Source organism: Phyllopteryx taeniolatus, chromosome 14 (assembly GCF_024500385.1).
Source record: "Phyllopteryx taeniolatus isolate TA_2022b chromosome 14, UOR_Ptae_1.2, whole genome shotgun sequence".
In the NCBI taxonomy this organism is placed as follows: domain Eukaryota; kingdom Metazoa; phylum Chordata; class Actinopteri; order Syngnathiformes; family Syngnathidae; genus Phyllopteryx; species Phyllopteryx taeniolatus.
Window position 1 is genome coordinate 5,629,757 of NC_084515.1, and position 26,703 is coordinate 5,656,459.

The 26,703-nt window shown below is 40.3% G+C and overlaps 1 protein-coding gene across 4 annotated transcripts in view; it reads right to left on the reverse strand.

Moving 5' to 3' along the window:
- Positions 1 to 5,906: 5,906 nt before the first annotated feature.
- The window catches only part of crtc1a (CREB regulated transcription coactivator 1a), a 31,478-nt gene continuing 10,681 nt past the window's right edge, over positions 5,907 to 26,703 (reverse strand). The window contains exons 5-15 of one of the 4 annotated variants that reach the window (XM_061797169.1): positions 25,267 to 25,361; positions 24,673 to 24,758; positions 24,549 to 24,589; positions 24,104 to 24,285; positions 23,792 to 23,937; positions 23,566 to 23,658; positions 23,085 to 23,183; positions 21,534 to 21,638; positions 16,969 to 17,052; positions 14,952 to 15,126; positions 5,907 to 13,265 (exon numbers count right to left, since the gene is read on the reverse strand). In XM_061797169.1, the coding sequence (XP_061653153.1) occupies positions 13,060 to 13,265; positions 14,952 to 15,126; positions 16,969 to 17,052; positions 21,534 to 21,638; positions 23,085 to 23,183; positions 23,566 to 23,658; positions 23,792 to 23,937; positions 24,104 to 24,285; positions 24,549 to 24,589; positions 24,673 to 24,758; positions 25,267 to 25,361 (1,312 nt within the window). In that variant the 3' untranslated portion in view covers positions 5,907 to 13,059. The remainder of the gene's footprint in view (positions 13,266 to 14,951; positions 15,127 to 16,968; positions 17,053 to 21,533; positions 21,639 to 23,084; positions 23,184 to 23,565; positions 23,659 to 23,791; positions 23,938 to 24,103; positions 24,286 to 24,548; positions 24,590 to 24,672; positions 24,759 to 25,266; positions 25,362 to 26,703) is intronic. The other 3 variants (XM_061797170.1, XM_061797171.1, XM_061797172.1) reach the window with 3 other exon arrangements.

Here is a 26,703-nt window from a genome sequence, read left to right on the forward strand (position 1 = left end):
GTGCAGGCCAGTTAAGTTCATCCACACCAAACTCTCACATCCAAAGTTAATCCACACCAAACTCTCACATCCATGTCTTTATGGACCTTGCTTTGTACACTGGTGCACAGCCGTGTTAGAAATGGAAGAAATGTTCCCACAAAGTTGGGAGCATGGAATTGTCCAAAATATTGGCTCCCCAGTTCCAGTGAAAGGAACTCTGAAAGATTCAGCATACTAAGAGCTTTTGGACAATTCATTGCTCCCAACTTTGTGGGAACAGTTTGGGAATAGCCCCCTTCCTGTTCCAACATGACTGTGCACAAAGCAAGGTCCATAGGACATGGATGAGAGAGTTTGGTTTGGATGAACATGATTGGCCTGCACAGTCCTGCCCTCAACCTGATAGAACACATTTGGGATGAATTAGAGTGCATACTGAGAGCCAGGCCTTCTCATCCAACAAAACTGTGTGTCCTCACAAATGTGCATCGAGAAGATCATGGTCAAAAATTCCCTCAACACACTCCTGAACATTGTGGAAAGCCTTTTCAGAAGAGTTAAATTTGTGAAAGGTGGACCAATTTCATATTGAAGCCTATTGATTAAGAAGGGGATGTCAGTTCCAATCATGTGAGTCAAGGCAGGTGAGCGAATAATATTGGCAATATAGTGTAAATATAGGGGTAGCCCGATGGCCTGGGGCCAGTAACCTGGAGTGTCTGCTCACCACCTAACTATAGACGCTGGCCCAACTGCGTCACTACAAACCACCGAAAATGGTCCAAATCTGCATTCTTGGTTTTGATCGAAATACTTTTATCACCAAAACAACGTGGCCAAGACAGGATGTTGTGATGACGCAAAAAACAAGACCGGTGTTCTGTCAAAACAAGCTTCTTGTCGAACCCCACGGTCCAGCGCTTCTGCGCATCCGCAAGCTGAGCTATCAAGTTAGGCTTTTTGTGAAAAAGAGGTAAGGCATTGGGGGAGTGAGAATCACATACTCGTCCAGCACTTCAGGACAGACACAGAATTATTAATGTTTCTGCTCGACAGGTGAGTTTATTTCATCCATCCATCCATTTTCCAAGCCGCTTATCGTCACAAGGGTCGCGGGAGTGCTGGAGCCTATCCCAGCTGTCATCGGGCAGGAGGCGGGGTCCACCCTAAACTGGTTTCCAGTCAATCGCAGGGCACATATAAACAAACAACCATTCGCACTCACATTCACACCTACGGGCAATGTAGAGTCTTCAATTAACCTACCATGCATGTTTTTGGGATGTGGGAGGGATGAATGAAACCGGAGTGCCCGGAGAAAACCCACGCAGGCACGGGGAGAACATGCCAACTCCACACATTATGTTCTATTATGTATTTTACTTTTATGTATACTTTGTTGTTATATATTGTTTATAGTTGTGATGTGAATTGTGCAGATATTTATGGAAAAATTATTGATTAAAAAAAGTTCAAATTATACGTACTGATTTGACTCCTTCAAAGGTGGGAAAAGTACTTACACTGTGTACTTAAGTTGAAGTCATGCATAAATTAAATTACAAACCACAATTCAAATGAAGTTGGGACATGGTGTAAAACAAATAAAAACAGAATACAATGATTTGCAAATCATTTTCAACCAATATTCAGTTGAGTACACGACAAAGATATTTAATGTTCAAACTGATGAATGTTAGTTTTTGTTGTTGTTGTTTTGGCTGCAAATATTCTCTCATTTTGAATTTGATGGCTGCAACTTGTTCCAAAAAAGCCGGGACCGGGGCAACAAAATACTGGGAAAGATGAGGAATGCTTAAAAGACACCCGTTTGGAACAGGTTAATTGAAAACAGGTTAGTACAGTTGGGTATAAAAAGAGCATCCCGAAAGGCTCAGTTGTTCACAAGCAACGATGGGGTGAGTTTCAACACTTTGTGAACAACTGCCTGAGCAAAAAGTCCAACAGTTTAAGAACAATGTTAGTCAATGTACAATTGCAAGGAATTCAGGGATTTCATCCTCTCCAGTCTATATTGTCATCAAAAGATTCAGAGAATCTGGAAAAATCTCTGCACGTTAGTGGCATGGCCAAAAACCAAAATTGAATGCCTCTGACTCAGGCGGCACTGCATTAAAAATCGGTATTATTGTGTAAAGGATATTGCAATGTGTGGTCAGGAAACAATTGGAAAATTTTAAAAAGATAAATCTTAGCTGACAATTCTTCACACAACAAGTAAATTGCTGTACATTTCAGCAAGAATGGACAGAGGAATTTGCCTTTGTGGAGAGTGCATGTTCCCCCCCTTACCGTTCCCTTGTCAGGAGCCCCTATCCGCCATCCTTTCCAACAAGCAAGGGACACTCTCCTGCCCTCAGGCTGGGCGGGACTGGCTGCATCGCGGGCCCTGTGGGTTGGGGGGCGTCTGGCTCTCCTGGGGTTGGAGGGGGGGGGGGGGTGCATGTGTTGCGGTGGGTGGTGTGGGGTGGTTGGCTCGGGGCGTGGCATTGGGTCCCTGTGGTCCCCGCTGGGTGACCGGTTGTCGGGGCGCCTCGGTGGGGCCGGCGGACCGCCCTGGGTCCCTCGGTGTGGGACGTGTCCCGTCCGCCGGGCTGCTCTCGGGTGGACCCCTGGGCCAGATCCCGCCCCTCGATTGATTGGGTGGGATCTTCAGCCGCCGCGGTGCGGCCACAGCATTTACAGGACACTTCTGTCAGTCTTTGTGAATGTAAAACGGTATCAATTCACTTGCATGTATCCGCAGGCACACACCCCTTACTGCAACAAATAACTCATGAATATGGAAATCGCTTGTGTATCCCCTCACTTATACTCTCATCCTGTACACTTTTACAATTTACATAATTAATGCCACCACACTTCAGTTGTACAGCCGGGTTCACGACCCTGGTCCTGCATGCTTCTTCTCCTGTCCTTGTCCTGTTCTATCTTGTCCTGTCCTTCCCTCACAGGGTGTAGCACTACAGCCCCATGCAACACTCATATTTAACGTTTCATTGTTGTAGATAATGTAATGATTTACTTCACTCATCCTGTTTACAATTAGTGCTTTGTCTTTTAACTTTGTTTCTTTCTCCCTTCTAGAAACTTTGTGCTGTTCGACTGATCAAGTCTGATTCTCATCCATCCATCCATTTTCTGAGCCGCTTCTCCTCAGTAGGGTCGCGGGCGTGCTGGAGCCTATCCCAGCTATCATCGGGCAGGAGGCGGGGTACACCCTGAACTGGTTGCCAACCAATCGCAGGGCACATAGAAACAAACAAACATTCGCACTCACAGTCACAGCTACGGGCAATTTAGAGTCTCCAATTAATGCATGTTTTTGGGATGTGGGAGGAAACCGGAGTGCCCGGAGAAAACCCACGCAGGCACGGGGAGAACATGCAAACTCCACACAGGCGGGGCCGGGGATTGAACTCTGGTCCTCAGAACTGTGAGGCTGACGCTCTAACCAGTCGGCAACCGTGCTGCGTCTGATTCTCAATAAACCTCAATTATAATACCACAGCGGAAGCTTAAAAACTCCACTGTGACACAGTAAAACTGTTTCGGCATAAAAGGGATACAGATTTTCCATTCTGCTTGACCTAACAGCCCAACAGGAAAATAAAAGAGAAAAGAGAGTGCAGGTTCTGCTGTGTGTCTATAATGCAATGATAAAATTTCATCGACGAAACGGTCAAATATAAAGCAGCACTTTGACACACACCATGCTACTTCTGCATGGAAATATCCAGCAGGGCACAGCAGGAAGAAGGCATGCCAAGCGCTACTGTGCAGAGTACAAGCTAGTCAGCAGCAACTTTGGGTATGGACCCAACAAGATGACTGGAATTCGGCGAGCTTTGCTGGTTCCTTAGGAATAGTGAGGAACGGATAGCCATTCACAGATGGTGAATATGCCAAAGCATTCATGCTTGATGTGGCCGATGAACTTTTTGACCACAGTTAAAGATAAGTAAATTAAACGAATAAAATATATGACTTTGTCAGCAAGAACTGTTCATGATCGTACAATCATGATGGCAAATCAAGTGGAGGAAACAAGTAAAGGACATAAATATCCTATTTGGGAGACAGAACTGTATCTGAGCCTGAGTCTGCTTGTTCCACAGGGTTCAATTTTAGGGCTGCTGCTTTTCTATTTGTATTTGCTGCCTCTGAGTTCCATCTTGAAAAAGTACAGGACTTAATTCCATTTCTATGCTAACGATAGTCAGATTTATGTCCCCTTGAATAAGGAAGTTTTTTTTTTTTCCTTTAAAAGCGCTTTTATTACGTCTTGAAGACAAAGCCTGGATGGCATTGAACCTCTTGACTTTAAACAAAAAGAAAACCCAAGTGTTGGTGTTTGGTCCCAGTGACCCTTATGAATCTCTCCTGTTGACTTGGGCAATTTGGCAGACTTTGTGAAGCCAACAGTCTTAAACTTGGGTTTTAAATTGGGCAGTGACTTTAAATTGGATTGCAAAATTGGTGCAATAGTTAAGTCATAATTATGTCACCTCAGGTGGCTGGCAAAGGTGAAGCCTTTTCTCACACAGCAGCACTTTGAAACAGTAATCTATGCCTTCATCACATTTCGGCCGAATGACTGTAATGCACTTTGGAGTCAAAATGCTGCACCTCGCCTCTTAACTGGAACACATAAGAGGGAGCACATAAATCCTATTCTGGTCTCCCTCGACTAGCTGACTGTGAACTTTCCATTTTTATTCCTTGTATCAAAAATAAATACTCAACTGCTTGAAAATTTTACTTCAGGACAGTAATGAAATATTTTTTACTTTATTACCTTGCACCACTGGAAATGACTGCATACATGGACCAGCTGCCACATTATGACTACTTTCGATTTTGAATGACACTGCTGCACAGGAATTTAACATTATCGTTACTGTACTGGTGGAACGTTGGACGACTGGTTAGAGCGTCTGCCTCTCAGTTCTGAGGACTGGGGTTCAATCCCCGGCTCCGCCTGTGTGGAGTTGGCATGTTCTCCCCGTGCCTGCGTGGGTTTTCTCCGGGCACTCCGGTTTCCTTCATCCCTCCCACAACCCAAGAACATGCATGGTAGGTTAATTGAAGACTCTACATTGCCCGTAGGTGTGAATGTGAGTGCGTATGGTTGTTAGTTTGTGTGCCCTGCGATTGGCTGGCAACCAGTTCAGAGTGTACCCCGCCTCCTGCCCGATGATAGCTGCGATAGGCTCCAGCACGCCTGCGACCCTAGTGAGGAGAAACGGCTCAGAAAATGGATCGATGTTGCTGTACTTTGCAGTCATGAAAAATCTAAAGCTATATTTTGTTATACAGTATTATTATTTTTTGGGCTATAGTACTAGAGTAACTGACTCCAACCACTGGAGACAAATTCAATTACCTACTGGTCCTAAATTGCTGAGTGTATTATTGTGATTAATATAAATGGATTTTTGACAGCTGTATTCCTGCAGAGGGCGCCAAGACAAGTGTGGCTTCTACTATCGACACTCCACATTACGAGCTAACTTTGGTTAAGACGTCTACGATTGTCTATCTCCATTTTATAGTTAGGCGTGAAAACCGAATTTTGCATGTTTAGTAGCTGCACTCATTTGCTTTATGACTCGTTACTTGAAAGTTTATATGATGACAGTCTCACATCGTACGTACATTTCTTTGTTTGTTTCCCGTGTCGCCAGCACACACACTCTTTGATGGATTTTTTTGTTGGGGGGGGGTCAACCAATTTTAGTTTTGTTTTTGCAAGCCATTTAGAATGAATATTTTTAAGAGACAATTTTGCATATTTGTGTACAGTATGTTCAACAAAAGAAATTTAAATGTGAATTCGATGATCTGTCTATCCATTCATCCATCTCTTGCCCCCATTTAAAAAAAAAATAGGTCTACAACAGTTCATCTTCATAGACGTTTTCCTCTTGTAAATTCCATGTACAAATAATAATACAAAGATACAAAGACAGTAGCCGTCAGAAACTAAATACATATTCAAATACATCAGGTACATTTAAAAACAAGCAACAGCCAACTTATGATGCATTTGGTCTAATTTGACGGGTCATTTATATTAGAAAACAAAAAGATCTTTAAGGGTGAAGTTTGCAGTGAGCTCGTAACACCATAGTGCAGCCCTTCTCGGCAGAAAAACACGTGATACTTTAGGAATTGTTTCCTCTTAAACAAAAAAAAAAATGTCATAATTTAGCTGCCATTGGATGAGGTTTGGACCAGCACGGCTGTCCTCAAAATGCACAAAAAAGACTCAGATGAGTGACATCTATGTTCATAGTTCTGAAATTGTTTTTGTACTTTTCACGTTGAATATCAAAGTGCATTTAAATGTGAGGTGATCTGTACAGGCAGTGGGCTGGTAAGCAAAATAATGCAATTAACAATATGAGAGTTATTAAGTATTAGACAGAACAAATCATATATTTATTTTTTTTCTCCCCCCTTAATAGGGAAAAAGCCTGATGGCAAAAAAAAGTACTCACACTAACACACACACCATAATAGTATAAGAGGGTTTGAAATGATTTATCTTGGTAAAATATATATATTTATATATATATATAAAACTGGCATTTGAACAGGGGTGTGTAGACTTTTTATATCCACTGTCGCTTAACAAGGATGAAAAATAGGGTGCAGTCCGAGCTCAAAGAAAATGGCCCAACAACGATGTCTCTCACCATAAATAATCATAATGCCATATTGCAGCATGTTACATCATAGTGCATTTTCTTACTGTGCCATCATATTACATAAAGCACAAAGCAATATACAAAGCAAGTCAGATTTACCATGACAATATAAAAGTAGTAAGCACATATGGTACCGTATTTCGCAGTGTAACACTACGAAAAAAATAGTTAACAGATAACTGATGTTTTTTTTTTCTTCCAACTTATCGGGATAACATGATTCGATAGACAAATGACAGTTTAAACCAACAGGTAGGATATAAAAATCAAGCCATAAAAGGGAATCAGACTCAAGTCAGTCATGCAATCACAAAATTATTACAATCAATAAAACAAGCAAAGTAATGCAAAAACTTAATTTGAAAACATGATATATCCAAGGGCCCTCACATATGTTAGTAAATCAAATTTTTCATTTTCATTAAATAACATGAAAAAAATGGTTAAATAGACAGAAGTGCAGTCCGAGGTAAAAGAAAATGGCCCAACAAAGATGTCTGTCTCACCATAAATAATGATAATGACATATTGCAGCATGCAACATGCATGTAACTTTAATGGGCATCTTTAATGGGGTTTTTTTCCCCTAAAATTACTAACAGCTTGAAAGTCGTAAAATGAGATTTACTCAGAATTTTTATAACTATTTTAATAATACAATTTGAGGAACATTTTGTAATATGTATTTTATACCTCAAAAGGAATAACCGTGGAAACCAGCTGTATTATAAAAAAATCCCCAAATGAAAGGTGTATTTGTATCTGTGTGTATTTGCTGATCATTGGAAAATATCTCAAAATGTGTATTTGAGTTATAGAACAATTATTTTAATTTGCTGATAAGAATGTTATGTTTGATGAGTCCAGTCCACACAAGAGTTAAAGAGGTGTGGTATGAAAACTGTCTCTTTAAAGTAGTGTAGTGTAGTTGTAGTGTAGAAGTTTTAAGTAAACACACTGAGTAATTGAAATGTGAACCCAGACACCAGAGGGGCGAACTGAGAATAAATTAGACAGATAGACACCATAAATACAATAAAAACAATGAAAGTAATCAGTATTACTATACTGTATAGAAAACAAAGATCCTTTAAAACAATATCCCAAATCTGCTCATGGAGACCAAACAATAGAATAGACTGTAAATACAAAAGGTTATCGCATAAATACTCAAGGTCAAACATCTTTCCATAGACCTCAATACATTCTCATTGCATCAACAATGCTGTTCTAGAATACAGGCTGTTTAAATGTCTGGGGGAAAAAAAAATATATTTCTACTACACTGACGTCATCTTTGGGAGCAATCAAGAGACTTCAATTTGTCTCTGCGAATTTTTTTTCTTTCTTTTAAATATCAAAATACATGCTGTATAAACATGACAGCATTTCTCTGCACGGTATAAGAATTGTGTACATACTTAAGCTTCCTCTAAGCAAGGATCTAAAAGGTTAAAATCAGTTTCACTGACTGCAGTTCAAAATCAATTTTGTGTTTTGCATAGGTCAACTTCCTCTAATCTACTCACATTATGTACATGGAGGCTCAAATGTACATACTAGGTAAACACTTATGCCACAACAAAAAACCCATTTAGTATACTGTATATATACTGTACTTGAAGGTAAAATACAAAAGAATGTTTGTGACAAGTAACAAAAAAACATCAATACATCTCAAAAGTACAGTGACAGTAACTCCGCTGTAACAGAAAATATTACTCAAGATGATTGAAATATGTAATTTTCATTTTAGCAATCTTTCTGTGAAAATTGAAACGTGGGAGCACTTAAGGCATAACAAGGATGCACAGTGATTAGAGTTCATGCAGAACAGATGATTGTCAAGGTGAGTCAAATCAAACTCCAGCATCTCCTGTGTGGGATTAAAACGTTGCAAACTCAGTAAAGGGAGGTCTGAAGCTGCTCTCAGTGGGTCTCACAGTGGCACAGCATGGGTTTCCAGAACCTAGGACCAGTCAAGTATTTGCGGCCCCGTTAACCTGCTCCCTGGGTCCGACCAATTCAGTGTAGCACAGTTTTTATCTGGACGTTCACAGCACTTATTGTATGTAAAAAGTTCATACAATGTAGTGCTACAATAGACCCGCATTAACATCCTGCGATAGACGATCATCAAATCAACAAAGTAGCGACCGTATGCAGTGTGTGTGTGTGTGTGTGTGTGTATATATATATATATATATATATATATATATATATATATATATATACACACACACACACACACACACACATATACATATACATATATATATACACACACACACACACACACACACATATATATATATGTGTATATATTTACACACACACAGCGGCTGAAATAAGTAACACGTCACCATTTTTCTCACTAAATAGATTTCCAAAGATGCTATTGACATGAAAATTTCACGAGTTGTTGGGAACAACCCAAGTAATCCATACGTACAAAGAAAGTACCGGTAAAACAAATAAGCTAAATTAAGTCGTGCTTAATAAATGTGAAATGACACAGGGAAAAAGTATTGAGCACGCCAACTGGTATTTAATACTTTGGACAGAAGCCTTTGTTTGCAATGACAGGTTCAAAAGCCTCCTGTATGGAGAAACTAGGCGCATGCATTGCTCTGGTGTGATTTTGGCCCATTCCTCCACACAAGCAGTCTTCAAATCTTCAAGGTTCTGGTAGATTTTCCCATTCATCCTTCCTTCAATAATGTAAAGTTTACAGTACCATTTGCTGAAAAGCAGCCCCACACCATCATGTCCCCCCCCTCCGAACTTCAGTGTTGGTATGATGTTTTTAGGGTGATGTGCAGTGCCATTTCCCCTCCAAACGTGGTGTGCATTGTGGCATCCAAACAGTTCAATTTTGCTCTCATCCGACCACACTATATTCTCCCAGTATTTAACGGTCTTACCCAAATGTTGTTCAGCAAACTTTAAACAAGCTTTGGCATGCTTTTTTTTCAGCAATGGGGTCTTGCATGGTGAGCGTGCATACAGCCCATGGCGGCGGAGTGCATTACTCACTGTTTTCCTTGTGACAACAGTATCTGCTAATTCCAGGTCTTTTTGAAGCTCTCCACAGGTGGTCCTTGGCTCTCGAACAACTCATCTGATTATTCTTTGCACCTGATCGAGGCAAATTTATGGTGGTATGATTGGCTTTCTTTCCACTTATGTATTATGGCCCCAACCGTGCTCACTGGAACATTCAGAAGCTTTAGATATGCTCCTGTAACCAATGCTATCGTTATGTTTTGCAACAATTAGTTTGTGATGGTCTTGAGAGAGCTTTTTGCTCTTACCCATCATGTGATGTGTCTTGACTCACACCTTGGCAATGAGACCTTTTTGTAGGCCAACAATTACAACTGAACCAGCTAATATTCATTTTCACTGACAACGGGCTGGATTGCTGTTGGATCATTTATAGATTTTAGGTGTTGTCTTGGCTTTCCATGCCTTTTTGCACCTCCCTTTCTTCATGTGTTCAATACTTTTTTCCTTTTCCTCATGTGTCATTTCACATTATTACACACAACTTAATTTCTGAGCTTATTTGTTCTTCTTTGTATGTATGCATTACTTGGGTTGAAATTTTCATGTCAATAGCACCTTTGGAAATATATTTAAGGACAAAAAACATGAATAAAAACTGAATACAATGATTTGCAAATCCTTTTCAACCTATATTCAATAAAATACACTACAAAGACCGGATTTTTTTTCCAATATTCACTCATTTTGAATTTGATGCCCGCAACACGTTCCCAAAAAGCTGGGACGGGCATGTTTACTACTGTGTTACATCACCTTTCCTTTTAACAACACTCAATAAGCATTTTGTGAACTGAGGACATAATTGTTGAAACTTTGTAAGTGAAATTCTTTCCCATTCTTGCTTGATGTACAACTTCAGTTGCTCAACAGTCTGGGGTCTCCGTTGTCATATTTTGTGCTTCATAATGGACTGCTGGCAGGCCAGTCTTATACTTGCACCTTTTTACTACGAAGCCACAATGTTGTAACACGGGTAGAATGTGGCTTAGCATTGTCTTGCTGAAATAAGCAGGGATGTCCCTGAAAAAGAGATTGCTTGGATGGCAGCATATGTTGCTCCAAAACCTGTATGTAGCTTTCAGCACTAATGGTGCCTTCACAGATGTGCAAGTTACCCATGCCATGGGCTCTAACACACCCTCATACCATCACAGATTCTCGCTTTTGAACTTTGCCCTGATAACAATCCGGATGGTCCTTTTCCTCTTTGGCCCAGAGGACACGACGCCTATGATTCCAAAAAAATATTTAAAATGCGGATTCGTCAGACCCCAGCACACTTTTCAACCTTGCGCTAGTCCATCTCAGATGAGCTAGGACCCAGAGAAGCCGGTGGAATTTCTGGGTGTTGCTGACGTATGGCTTTAATTTTACATGGTCGAGTTTTAGTTTTCATTTGTAGATGTAGCGACGAACTGTGTTAACTGACTATGTTCCTGTGCCCATGTGGCAATATCCTTTACACAATAATGCCAGTTTTTAATGCATGGCCGCCTCAGGGATCGAAGGTCACTGGCATTCAATTTTGGTTTTTGGCCTTGCTGCTTACTGTGGAGAGATTTCTCCAGATTCTTTCAATCTTTAGATTATATTATCGAATTTAGATGATGAAATCCATAAATTCCTTGCAATTGTACATTGAGAAACGTTCTTAAACTGTTAGATTATTTGCTCACGTAGATCTTCATAAAGTGGTGAAACTCACCCCATCCTTGCTTGTGAACAATGGGATCACTGAAAATAAATAGTTAATTTGAGGTAATGTTTTCATTTTTAATGTAGGTATACACCCTAGAAGTAAAATAAGTAGACTGTCCCAACGTTTTAAGTCGTCACAATTTTTTTCCAGTACAGGTACGTTTTTCCTTTAGTACTAGTGTTCTGCTGTATCGCTGTTGCCAGTGGTTCGATAAATAGTGCGAATAGTAGGGGCGAGAGTGGTCATCCTTGTCTAGTTCCTCTTTGTAAAGTGAAACTTTGTGATGTGACTCCATTTGTGGTGACAGTTGCTTTGGGTAAGTTATATAATGTTGCGATCCAGTGAACATATGAGTCACAGAAGCCCAATTTGTGAAGTAGTGCAAAAAGAAAAGACCAGTTAACTTTGTCAAACGCTTATTCTGCATCTAGTGAAAAGACGATTGCTTTTAGATTATTACACTGAGACATACTTATTAGGTATATCAGTCGACTGAAATTGTTGGTGGACCTCCGACCTTTAGTGAAACCGGTTTGGTCACCAGGTATTATCGACGGGAGAATTTCTTTTTAATCTGTTGGCTAAAGCCTTAGAAATTATTTTGATGTCCATAATAATTAGTGACAGTGGTCAGTAATTCGCTGGCTGGTGGGGTCTTTCCCTGGTTTCAGTAGTAGTTTTATTGCGGCTGTGTTCATATGGCTTCTAATTAGGCCTTTATCTTTCTCATCTTTCTATCTTTTATCTATATTTCCTTTTATCACGGTGACGCTCCTTTTATACCCAATCATGACACTCACCTGTTTCCAGTTAACCTGTTCATCTGTGGAACGTTACAAACGGGTGTTTTCTTTAGCATTCCTCAACTTTCCCCAGTCTTTTGTAGCCTCTGTCCCAGTTTTTGGAATGTATTGCAGGCATCAAATTCAAAATGAGAGTATATTTGCAAAAAAAAAAGAAAAGATTTTCATCAGTTTGAATATTAAATATCTTGTCTTTGTAGTGTATTCAATTGAATATAGGATGAAATCATTGCATTCTGTTTATATTTACGTTAATCACAAAGTCCCAAATTCATTGGTATTGGGGCTTATTTATTTATTTATTTTTCCAATTTTTTTTGTTATGTTAGATAAATAATGGTGGCTGGCAACCAGTCCACGGTGCATCCTGCCCATCACCCAAAGTCAGCTGGGACAGGTTCCAGCTCACCCCCAACCTTAATGAGAATAAGGACTCTGGAAAATGGATGAATAGAGGTTTTGAGCCTGTGGGTGTCGGCCATTTCACAGCCCCACACTACGCCACTGCTTTTGCTTTACAATGTTTCGTCAGTTTGACCAGACCACACGATTCCTTCAAACCATATAACCTTTTACCAAATAATCACAACTCATTTACTTGTCATTGGCAGAACCGCAAACAGAGTTTGTACCTTGATGCTTTTAAGATGTTGCCAATTTTCCAGTCCAGAAGAGGGAAGCTGGCCGTTCTCTTTAAAAAGCTTTTTATGGGAGTAAATCGGGCAAATTGGTGAATAAGCCAAAACGAAGCCAAGACCAGTGCACACTGCAATCAGAGGCGATCCAGTCGAAAGGCATCCTCTGTGGCTGGGTCAGCGAGCACCATGTCCGGGTCGTTGAGCATGTGCAGGCCATCAAGTGTCAGTAGGTCGATATTTAGGTCGTCCAGTGGGAAATGGGCATCAACATCGAAGCTGATATCTGTTGACAGGGGGTCAGCCTGGTCCTTCGGCAGGCTGGGAGGAGACTCTCCACTCACTGCATAGGAGCCAAACAGAAAATGTGACGAAAGGTAAATGGCCTCATTTGTCTCTTTGGCATTGAGATCCCATAACTAGCTTTTTACCAGAGGGGTAGGACTTGGGTCACATGACTCTTGGGTCTTGTTTAGATAAACGTTATGAAATACTCAACCTGACTTTGACTTGGTATTTGTAAGACTTAATTGACTTCAACTTTGAACTACCAAGCTACCAGATTTAGCTTAATGCTAACAAATAATGCAAAAAGCCATAGACGGCTGACAAATAGCACTGGTGATGTGGTTTTATAACCCTTTAAGCAATGGCTATTTGAACTCAAACGGTGGAGCAACATGTAAAAAGATAATAGAACAATACTCACCAGAATATATTCTTTACCCTTTGCAAAAAATATTATAATATAACTCACTGAGGAGTTGTGACCGTCTCTCTGTACATCCTTATGTCTGTATTTCACTGCCCCTTGGTGGCCAAGGCGCACACACCAGAAGGAGCAATACAATGTCCATCCATCTATCCAACCATTTTTTTACCACTTATCCTCACTAGGGTCACAGGCTGCTGGAGCCTAGCCCAGCTGTCTTAAAACAGATTAATGGCATTTCCATTAATTTCAGTGGGGAAAGATGATTTGCGATACGAGTGTTTTGAATTACAAATGTGGTCACTAATCAAGCTTGTACCTCAAGGCACCACTGCATGGCAAGAAGTGTTTCTCAACCACAAATTGACTGTAAACATGACTTGTGTAGGCACGGTGGCCGACTGGTTAGAGCGTCTGCCTCACAGTTCTGAGGAGTGGGGTTCAATCCCCCGCCCCGCCTGTGTGGAGTTTGCATGTTCTCCCCATGCCTGCGTAGGTTTTCTCCGGGCACTCCGGTTTCCTCCCACATCCCAAAAACATGCAATTAATTGACAACTCTAAATTGCCCGTAGGCGTGAATGTGAGTGTGAATGGTTGTTTGTTTGTATGAGCCCTGCGATTGGCTGGCAACCAGTTCAGGGTGTACCCCGCCTCCTGCCCAATGATAGCTGGCATAGGCTCCAGGATGCCCGCGACCCTAGTGAGGAGAAGCGGCTCAGAAAATGGATGGATGACTTGTGTACAAACTTAGGTTACGTCACCGCTGTAGAAACTACCTGCACTACCTCCAAAGGCAGGAATATTGTTGGGACGGGGTGGTCTTACTATTCCATGCTAATTTGCTTCTACTCACTTTTATGTTTGTAGCATGTCTTTTGTTGGTAAAAAAATCACTTTGGCGACTGCCATGTGTAGTATTCTAAATGGTTACCTGTTGTCAGGAGTTTTTACCAGGATTTCAAGCAAATGCAATATGCCCTGCGATTGGCTACCTACCAGTCCAGGCTATAGAAATTGGATGGATAAATGCAATGCAATAGAGTAAGTGCAAAATCGATACACTGTATTACTGCTGTTACTTGAAATAGCTTTTATTTCACCTTAATCACTAATCACAAAACACAGGGAGCATTTTTGTCTTTAAAAATACAATTGCAATATGAGTATGACAGTGTTTAACATTTCACACAATTTCTGATTTCGACTTACGTCAAAAAGAGTGTTTCTCGATCTCCAAAGGTTCTCTGCATTAAGGCTACAACTCGTTCTAAAACATATTTGTATTTCTTGATATTTCTGAGTATGACAGAAGAGCACCTGTGAGAATGATGTTAGGGATGTTGCCATGGCTACTGTAGCCCAGCTGCTGAGAGCCCTGGTGGTTACAGTGGCCACCAGACAAGCCCATCATCTGGGAGTAGTTGAGGGTGGAGGTCTGGTTGTTGAAGCTGTCACAGCAGTTGGATGTTTCTGTCATGTTGAACTGCTCCAGCTGGCAATCACAAGGAGGAAGAAACAATACAATAGTGCAGGGGCTTTCAAAATCAAACAACATTTTGCAAGAACCCCCATTATAATCCTAGCACTGATAAGACAAAGGCCATGCCAACCCCTAAATGCCATGGGAATTGCTATTTTTTTTGACAATTTCAAAGTAAATGGTCATGAGGTGTTTAATTTTTAAAAAGGAACCAAAAGGGCAGCTTGTCATTAAAAAAATGTAAAAAATAAATCAAATTTTCTCATATTTGTTGAAACTCATTATGACTTGACAGTAGTACATGATAAATGTCATCTGTGATAAAAACAAACAAACAGCCAACTCTGGCAAAATATTGTGGCTCTAATTTGATATGCAAGAAACCAACGTGCCCGAAAAAAAAACGACCAATCAGAGACAGAGGGCGTGACTTTTAAGGCGTCAAATAATTTCTTGCGCACTCACGGTCACACTCATCACACGCACAGCCCCGTGGCCTCACAAAAGATAAAGCTTCAAACCGATAACATTTAGGACCCTATTTTTGTGAACGGAGAAAATACTGCGCCACTGGCGGCACAACTTTGCGTCAGAGACAAGTTAGACTATTATTGGTAATTTCATAGCTGAGCGAAGGCCAGCGGATCTGAGGTTGGGCGGGCTGCTTCAGTGTGTGAGTGTTTACAGGCGACGATTGATCGCAGTTTTGGGACCTTAGGCGAAAGTTTTGGCCTGGAGACCCTGTTGTCCGACATTATGACAGCCAGCGGTGTGCCCGTCAAAGTCCGCATCTGTCACAATCCCACCATGCACCTTACAGAAATGCCTTTGCCATCCAAAGGAACTCTTTTTCAAACATCTTAGAGGCATTTGTGATGCGATAAATACAAAATCGAACTGACAAAACAGGTTTTTATGTCATGAGCCATCCTGCAGTTCTTCTGTTGGAGCCTGGGTGGCGCTTTGCGCCCTCTCTCTCTCCCTCCCCTCCCCTCTCTCTTTCCAGCACCTTCCTCAGCCGCGCACCTGTCACCAATCCGTCCTCGTTACCACCTGCATTTAAGCCTGCCTGATCCCGGAAAACCTTGCCAGAGTATTGAAGCTTCCAAGCGATACAACGGCTCCCCAGTCTCCAAGTAAGCCTACTCAATTCCTTGTCATCGTTCTGACCTTCGTGTTCTTCCTTGTCCTCAGTGTATCCTATGTGTCCCTCGTCAAGTGGATCTCTGCCACCTCGCCGTCAAGCCAGCTGCCCATCCTCGTCACTGCCTACCACGTATTCTCTGCCTCAACAACCTGCCAGCGGATCTCAAGGACCATCTACCTTTCCCTTTTCAATAAACTGTTCATCACAACCTCTCAGCCTCCATCTGCTCTTGGGTCCAGTCTCCATCCAAGTCGTGACATTATATATGCGGAAATGAATCTGCAAGCGCTTACTCATATGGGATGACGTGGCTGTCCAATTTCAACGATCAATTTAAAAAAAAAAAAAAAACCTACAAACATGTTTCACTATTTTCATTCGTTATTGTATAAAAAGAAACATCCAGACTTTAGTGTTATAGTAACACTCAATCATGAAGAAGATGCTTTTCCCGAGACGGGTGATTTGTTTTATTATGTACTACTGTCAAGTTATAATGACTATGTTAACAATTATGACAAAAAAGTGGTTTTTTTTTTTTTTTTTTTTTTTTTTTACTAAAAAGACTCCCCATTTAAGGCACAGACTTTTAAAAAAAATTATCCAAGACCAATTAGCTTGAGAACTACTGCAGTAGTGGAATAGCTGCTACACAGGATTGTCCACAATTAAAGATATTTGGACTTCGTGTTTTTGAGGCAGCAAACCTGTTGAGAGAGTGCACTGGTCTGAATGGGCGGAACCTGCTGGTCATAGAACTCAGCAAAGACACTATCCAGTATGGAGTTATGCTGCAACAATAAATAAATTTAAAAAACAACAAGGTAAACATTTTTCATTCAGGCTACAGATTAGTTATTATAATAAACAACAACAAAAAAACAAAGGCAAAAAAAAAAAAAGAAGCAGCAAAATCTGCAAACTTCAGGAAGAACAAATTCTCTACCAGGTATTGGGGGCACACAAAGAAGAAGCATCACGTAAGGAAACAATACATGGGTATTTCAACTATTCAATCCAATATTTGCAAGCATTCGTAATCTGTGTGATACGAAGACAGAAAAAGACCAAACGTTGTAGGAATTAATCACAGTTTTGTCATATTTTTTGGAGCTTCTGAATAAAAACAGAAACTAGTATTGGGGGCACAGTAAAAAATGTTTTATTGTAAGTCGGAATCTTACCGGAATGAAGTATATTTGTCATATATTTTTGTTGTACAACCCCAATTCCAATGAAGTTGTGACGTTGTGTTAAACATAAATAAAAACAGAATACAAGGATTTGCAAATCATGTTCAACCTATATTTAATTGAATACACTACAAATACTGATCAACTTTATTGTTTTTAGCAAATAATCATTAACAGAGAATTTTATGGCTGCAACACGTTCCAAAAAAGCTGGGACAGGTTAACAGTTTAAGGACAATGTTCCTCAACGTACAATTGCAAGGAATTTAGGGATTTCATCATCTATGGTCCTTAATATCATCAAAAGGTTCAGAGAATCTGGAGAAATCACTGCATGTAAGCGGCAAGGCCGAAAACCAACATTGAATGCCCGTGACCTTCGATCCCTCAGGCGGCACTGCATCAAAAACCGACATCAATGTGTAAAGAATATCACCACATGGGGTCAGGAACCCTTCAGAAAACCAATGTCAGTAAATACAGTTCAGCGCTACATCCGTAAGTGCAACTGGAAACTCTACTATGCAAAGCAAAAGCCATTTATCAACAACACCCAGAAACGCCACTGGCTTCTCTGGGCCTGAGCTAATCTAAGATGGACTGATGCGAAGTGGAAAAGTGTTCTGTGGTCCAACGAGTCCACATTTCAAATTGTTTTTGGAAATTATGGATGTCGTGTCCTCTGGGCCAAAGAGGAAAAGAACCATCCGGACTGTTATGGACGAAAAGTTCAAAAGTCAGCATCTGTGGTGGTATGGGGCTGTGTCAGTGCCAATGGCATGGGTAATTTATACATCTGTGAAGGCACCATTATTGCTGAAAGGTACATACAGGTTTTGGAGAAACATATGCTGCCATCCAAGCAACGTCGTTTTCATGGGCGCGCCTGCTTATTTCAGCAAGACAATGCCAAACCACATTCTGCACGTGTTACAACAGCGTGGCTTCGTACTAAAAGAGTGCGGTACTAGACTGGCCTGCCTGCAGTCCAGACCTGTCTCCCATTGACAATGTGTGTCGCATTATGAAGCGTAAAATACGACAACGGAGGCCCCGGACTGTTGAACAGCTGAAGCTGTACATCAAGCAAGAATGGAAAATAATTCCACCTTCAAAGCTTCAACAATTCGTGTCCTCAGTTCCCAAACGTTTATTGAATGTTGTTAAAAGAAAAGGTGATGTAAAACAGTGGTAAACATTAACCTGTCCCAGCTTTTTTGCAGCCATAAAATTCTAAGTTAATGATTATTTGCTAAAAACAAAGTTTTTCAGTTTGAACATTAAATATTTTGTCTTTATAGTGTATTGAATCAAATACAGGTCGAACATGATTTTCAAATCATTGTATTTTGTTTATATTTATGTTTAACACATCCCAACTTCATTGGAATTGGGGTTGTATATTTTTTAGACAATTTTTATGACTGAAGTTGTAATACTGTAAGAATAAAGTTATATATTTGACATAAAAGCTGTATAATTTTTGGATTAAAGTCATAATATTAAGAGAACAAAGTTGCATTTTTACAAGCTGTGGGAAGGAATAATATCAGAGGAACAGTTGTGGGGGGCAATTCTGAAAATCACTTGTTAAAATTCAAGTTAATATAAACTACTTTTTTTCTTGAAAATCGACAACTTTAGTCTTGAAAGTAAGACTTTTTTGCTCATAATATTAGGACTTCAATCACATTGTGTATATATTTTTGTATTTTCAGAATGGCCCAAATACTTAAAATAGACTTATCTCTCACGATAAAAATAAAATGTTTAAATCTATGATTTATTTTTTTCCTCCTGGACGAACCTCTTGGATCATTTCCTCAACCGGAGCTCCTCCTAGTGTGTGCGTGCGTGCGTGTGCAGCAGATGTCCCCACGAGGCTGAACCACATAACACGGAATCAGGGTGACAATTACAGTTGAGCCTGCGGTTAAAGCATCAGAGCAGGAAAATATGTTCTAATGCACACTGCCAAACCATCACTTAAAAGCAAAAGCTTATTATTATGATTACTATTTTTTTTAAAACTAACCTATCTTTTCACTTTGCCTTTAAATATGTTCATTCAGAATTTAATTCTATACCTAGTGTAGATTTAAAGGCTTATTCATTCTTTTTTCCTGAAAAGCTAGGATGCAAAAACAGCAAAATATTTATAATAATGCAATCCCCACGAAATCTCTTTTACAAATACAGAGGGAGTTACAGATTAACAACCCTGAGCCGTGTTTACCTTGTGTGTGCTCCGATTATCTAAATGCACCACCAAGCAAAGCCAAGCTCAATTTGTTAAGATCCATCCTTGAGAATGATTAACACGCCTAAAACACACACGCGCACACGCACACACGCGCACACGCACGCACGCACGCACACGCACGCACACACACACACTTCCAGGGGATTACCATTTCCTGCTGCATTGCCTAAAATCCCCCTAGCTTGTGTAAAACCATTTCCATATTCTGATGGGTATTAGGGGAGGGAATACAGAGGATGCGATACAAGAAACGCAAAGCAGTGGGGAAGCAACGTCTGGCACATTAGCTACATTATGTCACTCATAATTTTATCACAAATAGACAGATCTGGGCAATGCATGAAGTAATTTTGCTTTAAAATGTAGACATGATATGCTCTGGTTTTTGGTGCAACAGTAAATTAACTACATATAAACAGATTTGTAAATATACGTTAGGTCAGGAGTTATCAGACTCTTTGAGTACTAAGAAAATTGCCCCCGATGACATTAACCCATGTTAAACATAAATACCCCTAAATTGGAATTGGAATTAAAAAAATGCCTATTTTCGGGGGGAAACGTCAAAGTGACAAATACATTTTAAAAAATATATATTTTTTTGTTTCAACAGATAAAAAAGCCCTAATGTTATGAGAATTTTTAAGAATGGGTTTGGGGCTTTCACTTGTATATTGCTTTTCTAACTTAGATGTACTCAAAGCGGTTTAACACTGTCTCCTCATTCACCTACTGATGACGCAGCATCAGGAGGAAATGGGTTCAGTATCTTGGTCAGGGACACTTGGACATGGGTTAGGTTAGGATAATCAAACCCATAAGCTTAGGGTTGGGAGACAACCACTCTACCATCTGAGTCAAACCGCCCCCAAAGGAAAACAAAAAAAGTAAGCTATACCAGAACAAAAATGTATCATGTTGGGATAAAAAGATCATATTCTTATGAGAATAAAGTCATATTTTTTCAAGATTAAGTAGTAATACTGTACAATGATATTAAACTAAAAGTTGAGTGAGGGGAGATATATATTCTTTAGCAAGTGCATTTAAAAAAATACAACTTCATTCTCACAATATTACAGGTATACCATTTATTCTTTGAAAGACACCTTTATTCTCTAGAAAACAGGACTATACTTTTGAAAAAATATGCCTTTTGTTCTTGGAGAAAAAAAAAAAAATACATAAAAAAATGAGAAAAAATAATGCATTTTCCCCCCGAAAAAAAAATAATCCACTTTATTCATGCAGGAATGTGAGATGTATTTTATGATAACCCTGCATATTCGCGGTGTTGCATTCGCGAATTGGACCTATTCTTGGATTTTGGGGGGAATTTATTACCCGATCCCCATCTTATTTGCATATTTTTTCCCATGGTAATTATAACGGGCGTCAAGTATTTGCAGATTTTTGTTATTCACAGTTGGCCTCGGAACCTATTTCCCGCAAATAGCGGGGTCCACTTTACGTCACAATCATATCAGAGCTTTTCATTGGACCAAAGTTAAAGTAGGGCAGACTAATTTGTTTATTATTTTTGTTTTATTAGTGTCCCGGTCCCCATATGCCTTTTTGAAATGATACGACATAATTTATTGCAGATTATTTTGCAGACCACAAGCTACGTCTCGCAGAACCCCGGAGATCTGGGTATGCCAGTTTGAGAACTGCTGCTTTATGGAATATAACTGAACATTCCTTTGCCCAGATCTGCTGTAGCCATGGAGAACACAGCAACAAGAACCACAATGCCAGGGACGGGGGTCGTTTAACACAGAGCCAGTCTGCAGCCCGTTTGTTCACACGCCCTTACTTGAGGCGAACCTCCAGGTGAGAAGCCTTGGTTGGAAGTGGGGGAGGTTGGAGATTGATTGGCAGAGGATCCCACCCTGCTGCGGTATTGTTGGAGTGGGCTGGCCTGATACAAGAGGATATGTTTTGAGTCATTCAAAAACTTCCCTTCATTTGTCAGTAAGGTGTAGAAAGAATGTGGAGTCTTGTAAAACATTTTCAGTGGTGGCTTTAAAATGATACCTGAAATGTATTAGTAGTCAGATTGCAAATTGCAGTGTGCCACATTTCCAGAAACTTTCCATTGGAAGTTTATCTGGGTTAATAAATCAAACTTTAGCACATTTCCAGTGAACACCCAGGAAAGTATTAAACTGTAAAAACTCCTGGAATTTTGCAAGTGACTAATGTAACCAGATACCACAAATTAATAATAATAATAATAATAATGCATTACCCTAGTATAGCGCATTTCTACACTCGAGGACACTACAATTTCATGCATTATTCATTCACACCTCAGTCACACGCTGGTGGTGGTAAGCTACTTGTGTAGACACAGCTGCCCTGGGGCAGTCCGACGGAAACGTGGCTGCCATTCTGCGCCTACAACCACTCGGACCACCAACAAATATTCAACCACATTCATTTCTAGGTAATGTGGGTTAAGTGTCTTGCCCAAGGACACGACGACGACATGCGCTCATTCATTATGGGCCAATATCTGAATAAAGTCTGTTTAAAAAAGACATGCTAATAAGAATAAGCCGTATCGAAAATGGATGGATGGATGTTCTCCATTTTAGATAAAACTGCTGTTGTGGCACCATCTACATTATTTTGCTTCTTACTTCCAGCACATCAACATTAAGCCACCCTATCATGACAACACTACCGGGAACAAGAGAGGGCTAACTCCATTTTTGTCATTTTTAAGTCAATGAAAAGGCATATCTTTCAGATGAATACCGGTGTAAATCAAGGTTTAGTTCCAATTTTGTCATATAGGGGGGCAGTCCCTTATTGCACCCTTTTCCTGATTCATCAGTACAGTTTTTGCAGTCTCCTGCAAAAAGACATAAATGGTGTTAGCCCACTCTATTTCTTATTGGCGAAATTCAAAATGAAATTCCTCATTCCAGATTGAAGAAGTTTACAACATTCATGCATAAATCCATCTGACAAATGTTGTTACATAAATGACTATAACAACAACAAATGACTAATACTGTCAAAAACAGACACTTTTCAAAGATGTCAAGTTCGAATCCGAGACAAGCTAATGTAGGAGGTTAGCAGAGATCTTAGGATTTCATTGACAAAATCTACCAAAGAAAGAGATCAGCATAGATAAAACCCATTCTGAAAATAAAATCTTTAAAACGTGCATGTACATACGCACTTCTGGTGCATTATTTTCCAAATGAAATAATCTGTAAGTCATATATTTCCAAGGGTAATGTTGTAAGATTAGTTTTAAAGTATAGTACATACTGTATTAGGTGATGCATTTCAAAAAGCAAACTTTAGGAAGAAGATGGCAGGAAAGAAGTGGCACATATCCACACCTCACCGTATTCATGTCCATGGCCATGTTGCATTGTGAGGACATCTGACTGTCCGTCGTGGTGCAGGAGGTCACAGTGGATGGCATCTGGACCGTACCTGTTTGCTGGGAAAATCAACAACAGCTTTGTGCTTCAAGTCGCTTCCTAATTGGCTATCGCTCTGTTTCACGAGCCCCAAGTCCGTGGATCGGCCCAAGAATTTGCGATTGTAAATACTGAATGTTTAACGATAACAAGCTAATCAGGAGGAAAAATAACACACCACTCATAACACACACCACAGGATAACTGAACAGGAAAATCTTTCAGGGACATCCAACAATCAAGCCTTTACTGACTTGGATCGCAATGGAGAAAAAATACTCAAATTATGCCCAACGTCAGTACTTTAAGCACCCAAATGTCCTGCCTTGTTATTATTAATTTGACATTCATCAAAATGAACATCAGTGATTGCATGTAAAAAAACCTTAACAAGAAACTCACAGGCTGGTTCTGGTGTATTTGGGACGACGGCCGCTGATTGAAGAAGGCGTACTGGGACAACTGGTGGTCCAGGTTCATGGTGTTGATCGCAGCCTGTAAACAGCCATGGCCAATGCAGTTGCTTTAAATGTTTAAAGCAGTGTTTCGCAGCAATTACTGAGCCAAGGCACATACTGTATTCACATTGGAAAAATCTCACGGACACCAAAAGGGGTGTCGGGTGTACCTGAGAGAGAGGGAGCGGTGCAGATGTTGGTGAGTGCTGTAAGTTATGTTGCCAGTGAGGGTCTCCTGTGTTAAGAACGAGAGGCTCCATGTTGTCCTGCCCAGACTGCATCTCCATGGTTACTGTGGGCTGAGAGCAATTCACTCCTACCCAGCATACAAAAACAATGGCATGAAACACACAGTGGAATCAGCACCCAAAAAAAATAAATAAATACATAAATAAAAATGAATAAAAAAACAAAAACAAAGTTACAGACAGATTAACGCACTCCATGTGTTCAACAATGAGCATTGTCGATTGTTGCACTACCTTGTGTTTTATCCAGCATCTGAGAACTGTTGTTGGGAGAGCTGAACGAGAGGGCTGCCGCTTCATCGGAGTCCAGCGGGGTGGACAGCGGAGGAGGGAAGTGGACGTTTGACAGGTTAGGCAGAGAACCACCAGTGCTGTGAGCAACTGGTTTGAGATGCTGCTCCAGTGATGGAAATATGCTGGCGGAAAAGAGACTGTTGCATTGAAATCCAGAGCCACCATCCATTTAAAAGTGGGGGAAAAAATTACAAAAATGAAAAGTATTTTTTTAACTAGATGATTTTCTTATTTATCCTTGATTTAAAGAGGAAATACTACAATATTATGTAAAATAATACAGTGGTGCCTTGAGATACAAGTGACATGACTTACGAGTTTTAATAGGAATTTATTCACATAAATTAGACAATTTAGAGAAGGTGAAAAATGCCATAGAACTCACTGGATTCCAGGGACTTCGTAGGATTTGGATCTTGAAACATCCTGAAAGGAGAAAAGATCATGTACATCTTGAGTTGTTGTGAAGAGCGGATTAAAACTGACAATGAAATAAAACATCTCTGCACCTTTTTGCAATCCCAGTTCTGTTTTAGCCCTTCTTCTTCAACCTCCCTTTTGAAAATTTGAGATCCTGGTACCGTTAGTAGCAGAACTACAGAAAAGGAGAGAAATAAAAAGGCACATCCTCAGTCGCTCGGGGTGACTCCAGAGGTTGTGAGAAGTAAGGATGACAGCATGAAATCGCTGCCACATTTCACCCACCACATCCACTTAACTGTCAATTGAAAGCAACAAAATATTATGGGGGGGGGGGGAAATGCATCATAAAATCCTAACAATATCTTTGAGTAAATAAGTTACAAAAAAAGAGAAATTATATATCAACCCCGCCACCCCACCCACCACCCCCAAACACACACGTTAACATCAGGAAATCAAAGAATGGAGCATAGTGATAAATAAAAAAATTTTACTTGCGGGATGCTGGTATCTTCCCAGATGTACAGATTCTTTTGATCCATATTAAAACCAAATGTGTTAGAGTCACTTATTAAAGCTGTGTAGCTGTATGTGTGTGTAGACATCCATCCATTTTCTGAGCTGCTTCTCCTCACAAGGGTCGCGGGATGTGTGTAGACAAATGAAAACCTATGTTGTACCTCTTTTGGGCTGAAGCTCATGTGATCCACACATGAAGGATGCCTGCTGGCCAGGAGCTAATGTACTCTGGTGAAGCGCTGAGTCAGAATTTGTCCTGCAGCATAGGCAGACAAAACCAAATCAGAGGCTGGCCAATATGTTTCCCCTGGTCTATTTACACACATTTTACATTTCACGTGATCCATATACAATACCATTGTGTAGACAATCACTGAGCACATGAAAGTTGTGCAGATGTCTCAAATGAACGTCAACAACCAAGACCAAAATGCACCAACAAGTACACTGCCGTGAAAAAGTATTTGCCCCCTTCTCAATTTCTCTTTTTTTTTTTTTTTTTGCATAGTTTCCCCAGTGTCACTTTCCCCACTAGTTTTTAAAATCATTCAACAAATATAAATATCAGACAAAGATAAGTAAACATAAAATGCATAAATGGTGATTTTATTCATTAAGGGGTAAAAAAATATTCAAAGCTACCTGGTCTGGTGTGAAAAAGTAAGCAAGACAAAATGATGTCAGCCAAAAGATCTAAAAAAATCTACAACAAAATGCCACAATCCAAGGAAATTCAAGAACAGATGAGAATTAAAACAATCTGGTATATGCACAACTTCCAGCCGCAAAACAGGTAAAAGCACTTCCTCCTCACTCGGGTGAATGGCGAATGGGGCCGTGACATACCACCCTTGGGAACTTTAAATGTCTACATTGTCTTTTTTTAAACACCACAGAGCCACCACAGATGACAATAGCAGATGTTTAGGTTACGTTGGTGTTTACGTATCTCATATTTGGATAAATAAATTATATACTGTACATGTATTTAACTTTTGACCAAAGACATCAGCAATAAAGAAAAAAAAATCCTAAAAAAATGTTTAGGAAGTTCGGCTTCAAGCAATCATGTCATCAATATTAGTTATGCTTATTAGCGTACCATACACTGGAAGTCGGAGATCCTGTTTTTCATGTCGGTCACGTGACGTTCCACATACAGCGGATTGACATCAGTGAGGAGAGAGTTACAAAGCCATGGCTAAAGATTTAAGACTCCTGCAAACTACAGTGAGAGTCCATCCATCCATCCATTTTCAGAGCCGCTTCTCCTCACTAGAGTCGCGGACGTGCAGGAGCCTATCCCAGCTATCATCGGGCAGGAGGCGGGGTACACCCTGAACTGGTTGCCAGCCAATCGCAGGGCACATACAAACAACATTATCCAAAAATAGAGAAAACATGGAACAGCGGTAAACATTCCCAGGAGTTGGCGGCCTACAAAGATTGCTCCAAGAGCAGAGTGACGTCTCAACCAGGAGGTCACAAAGGAACCCAGGACATCTGAAGAATTGCAGGCCTCCCTTGCCTAAGTTAAGGTCAGTGTTCATGACTCACCAATAAGGAAGCGACAGGGAAAAATGGCATCCATGACAGAA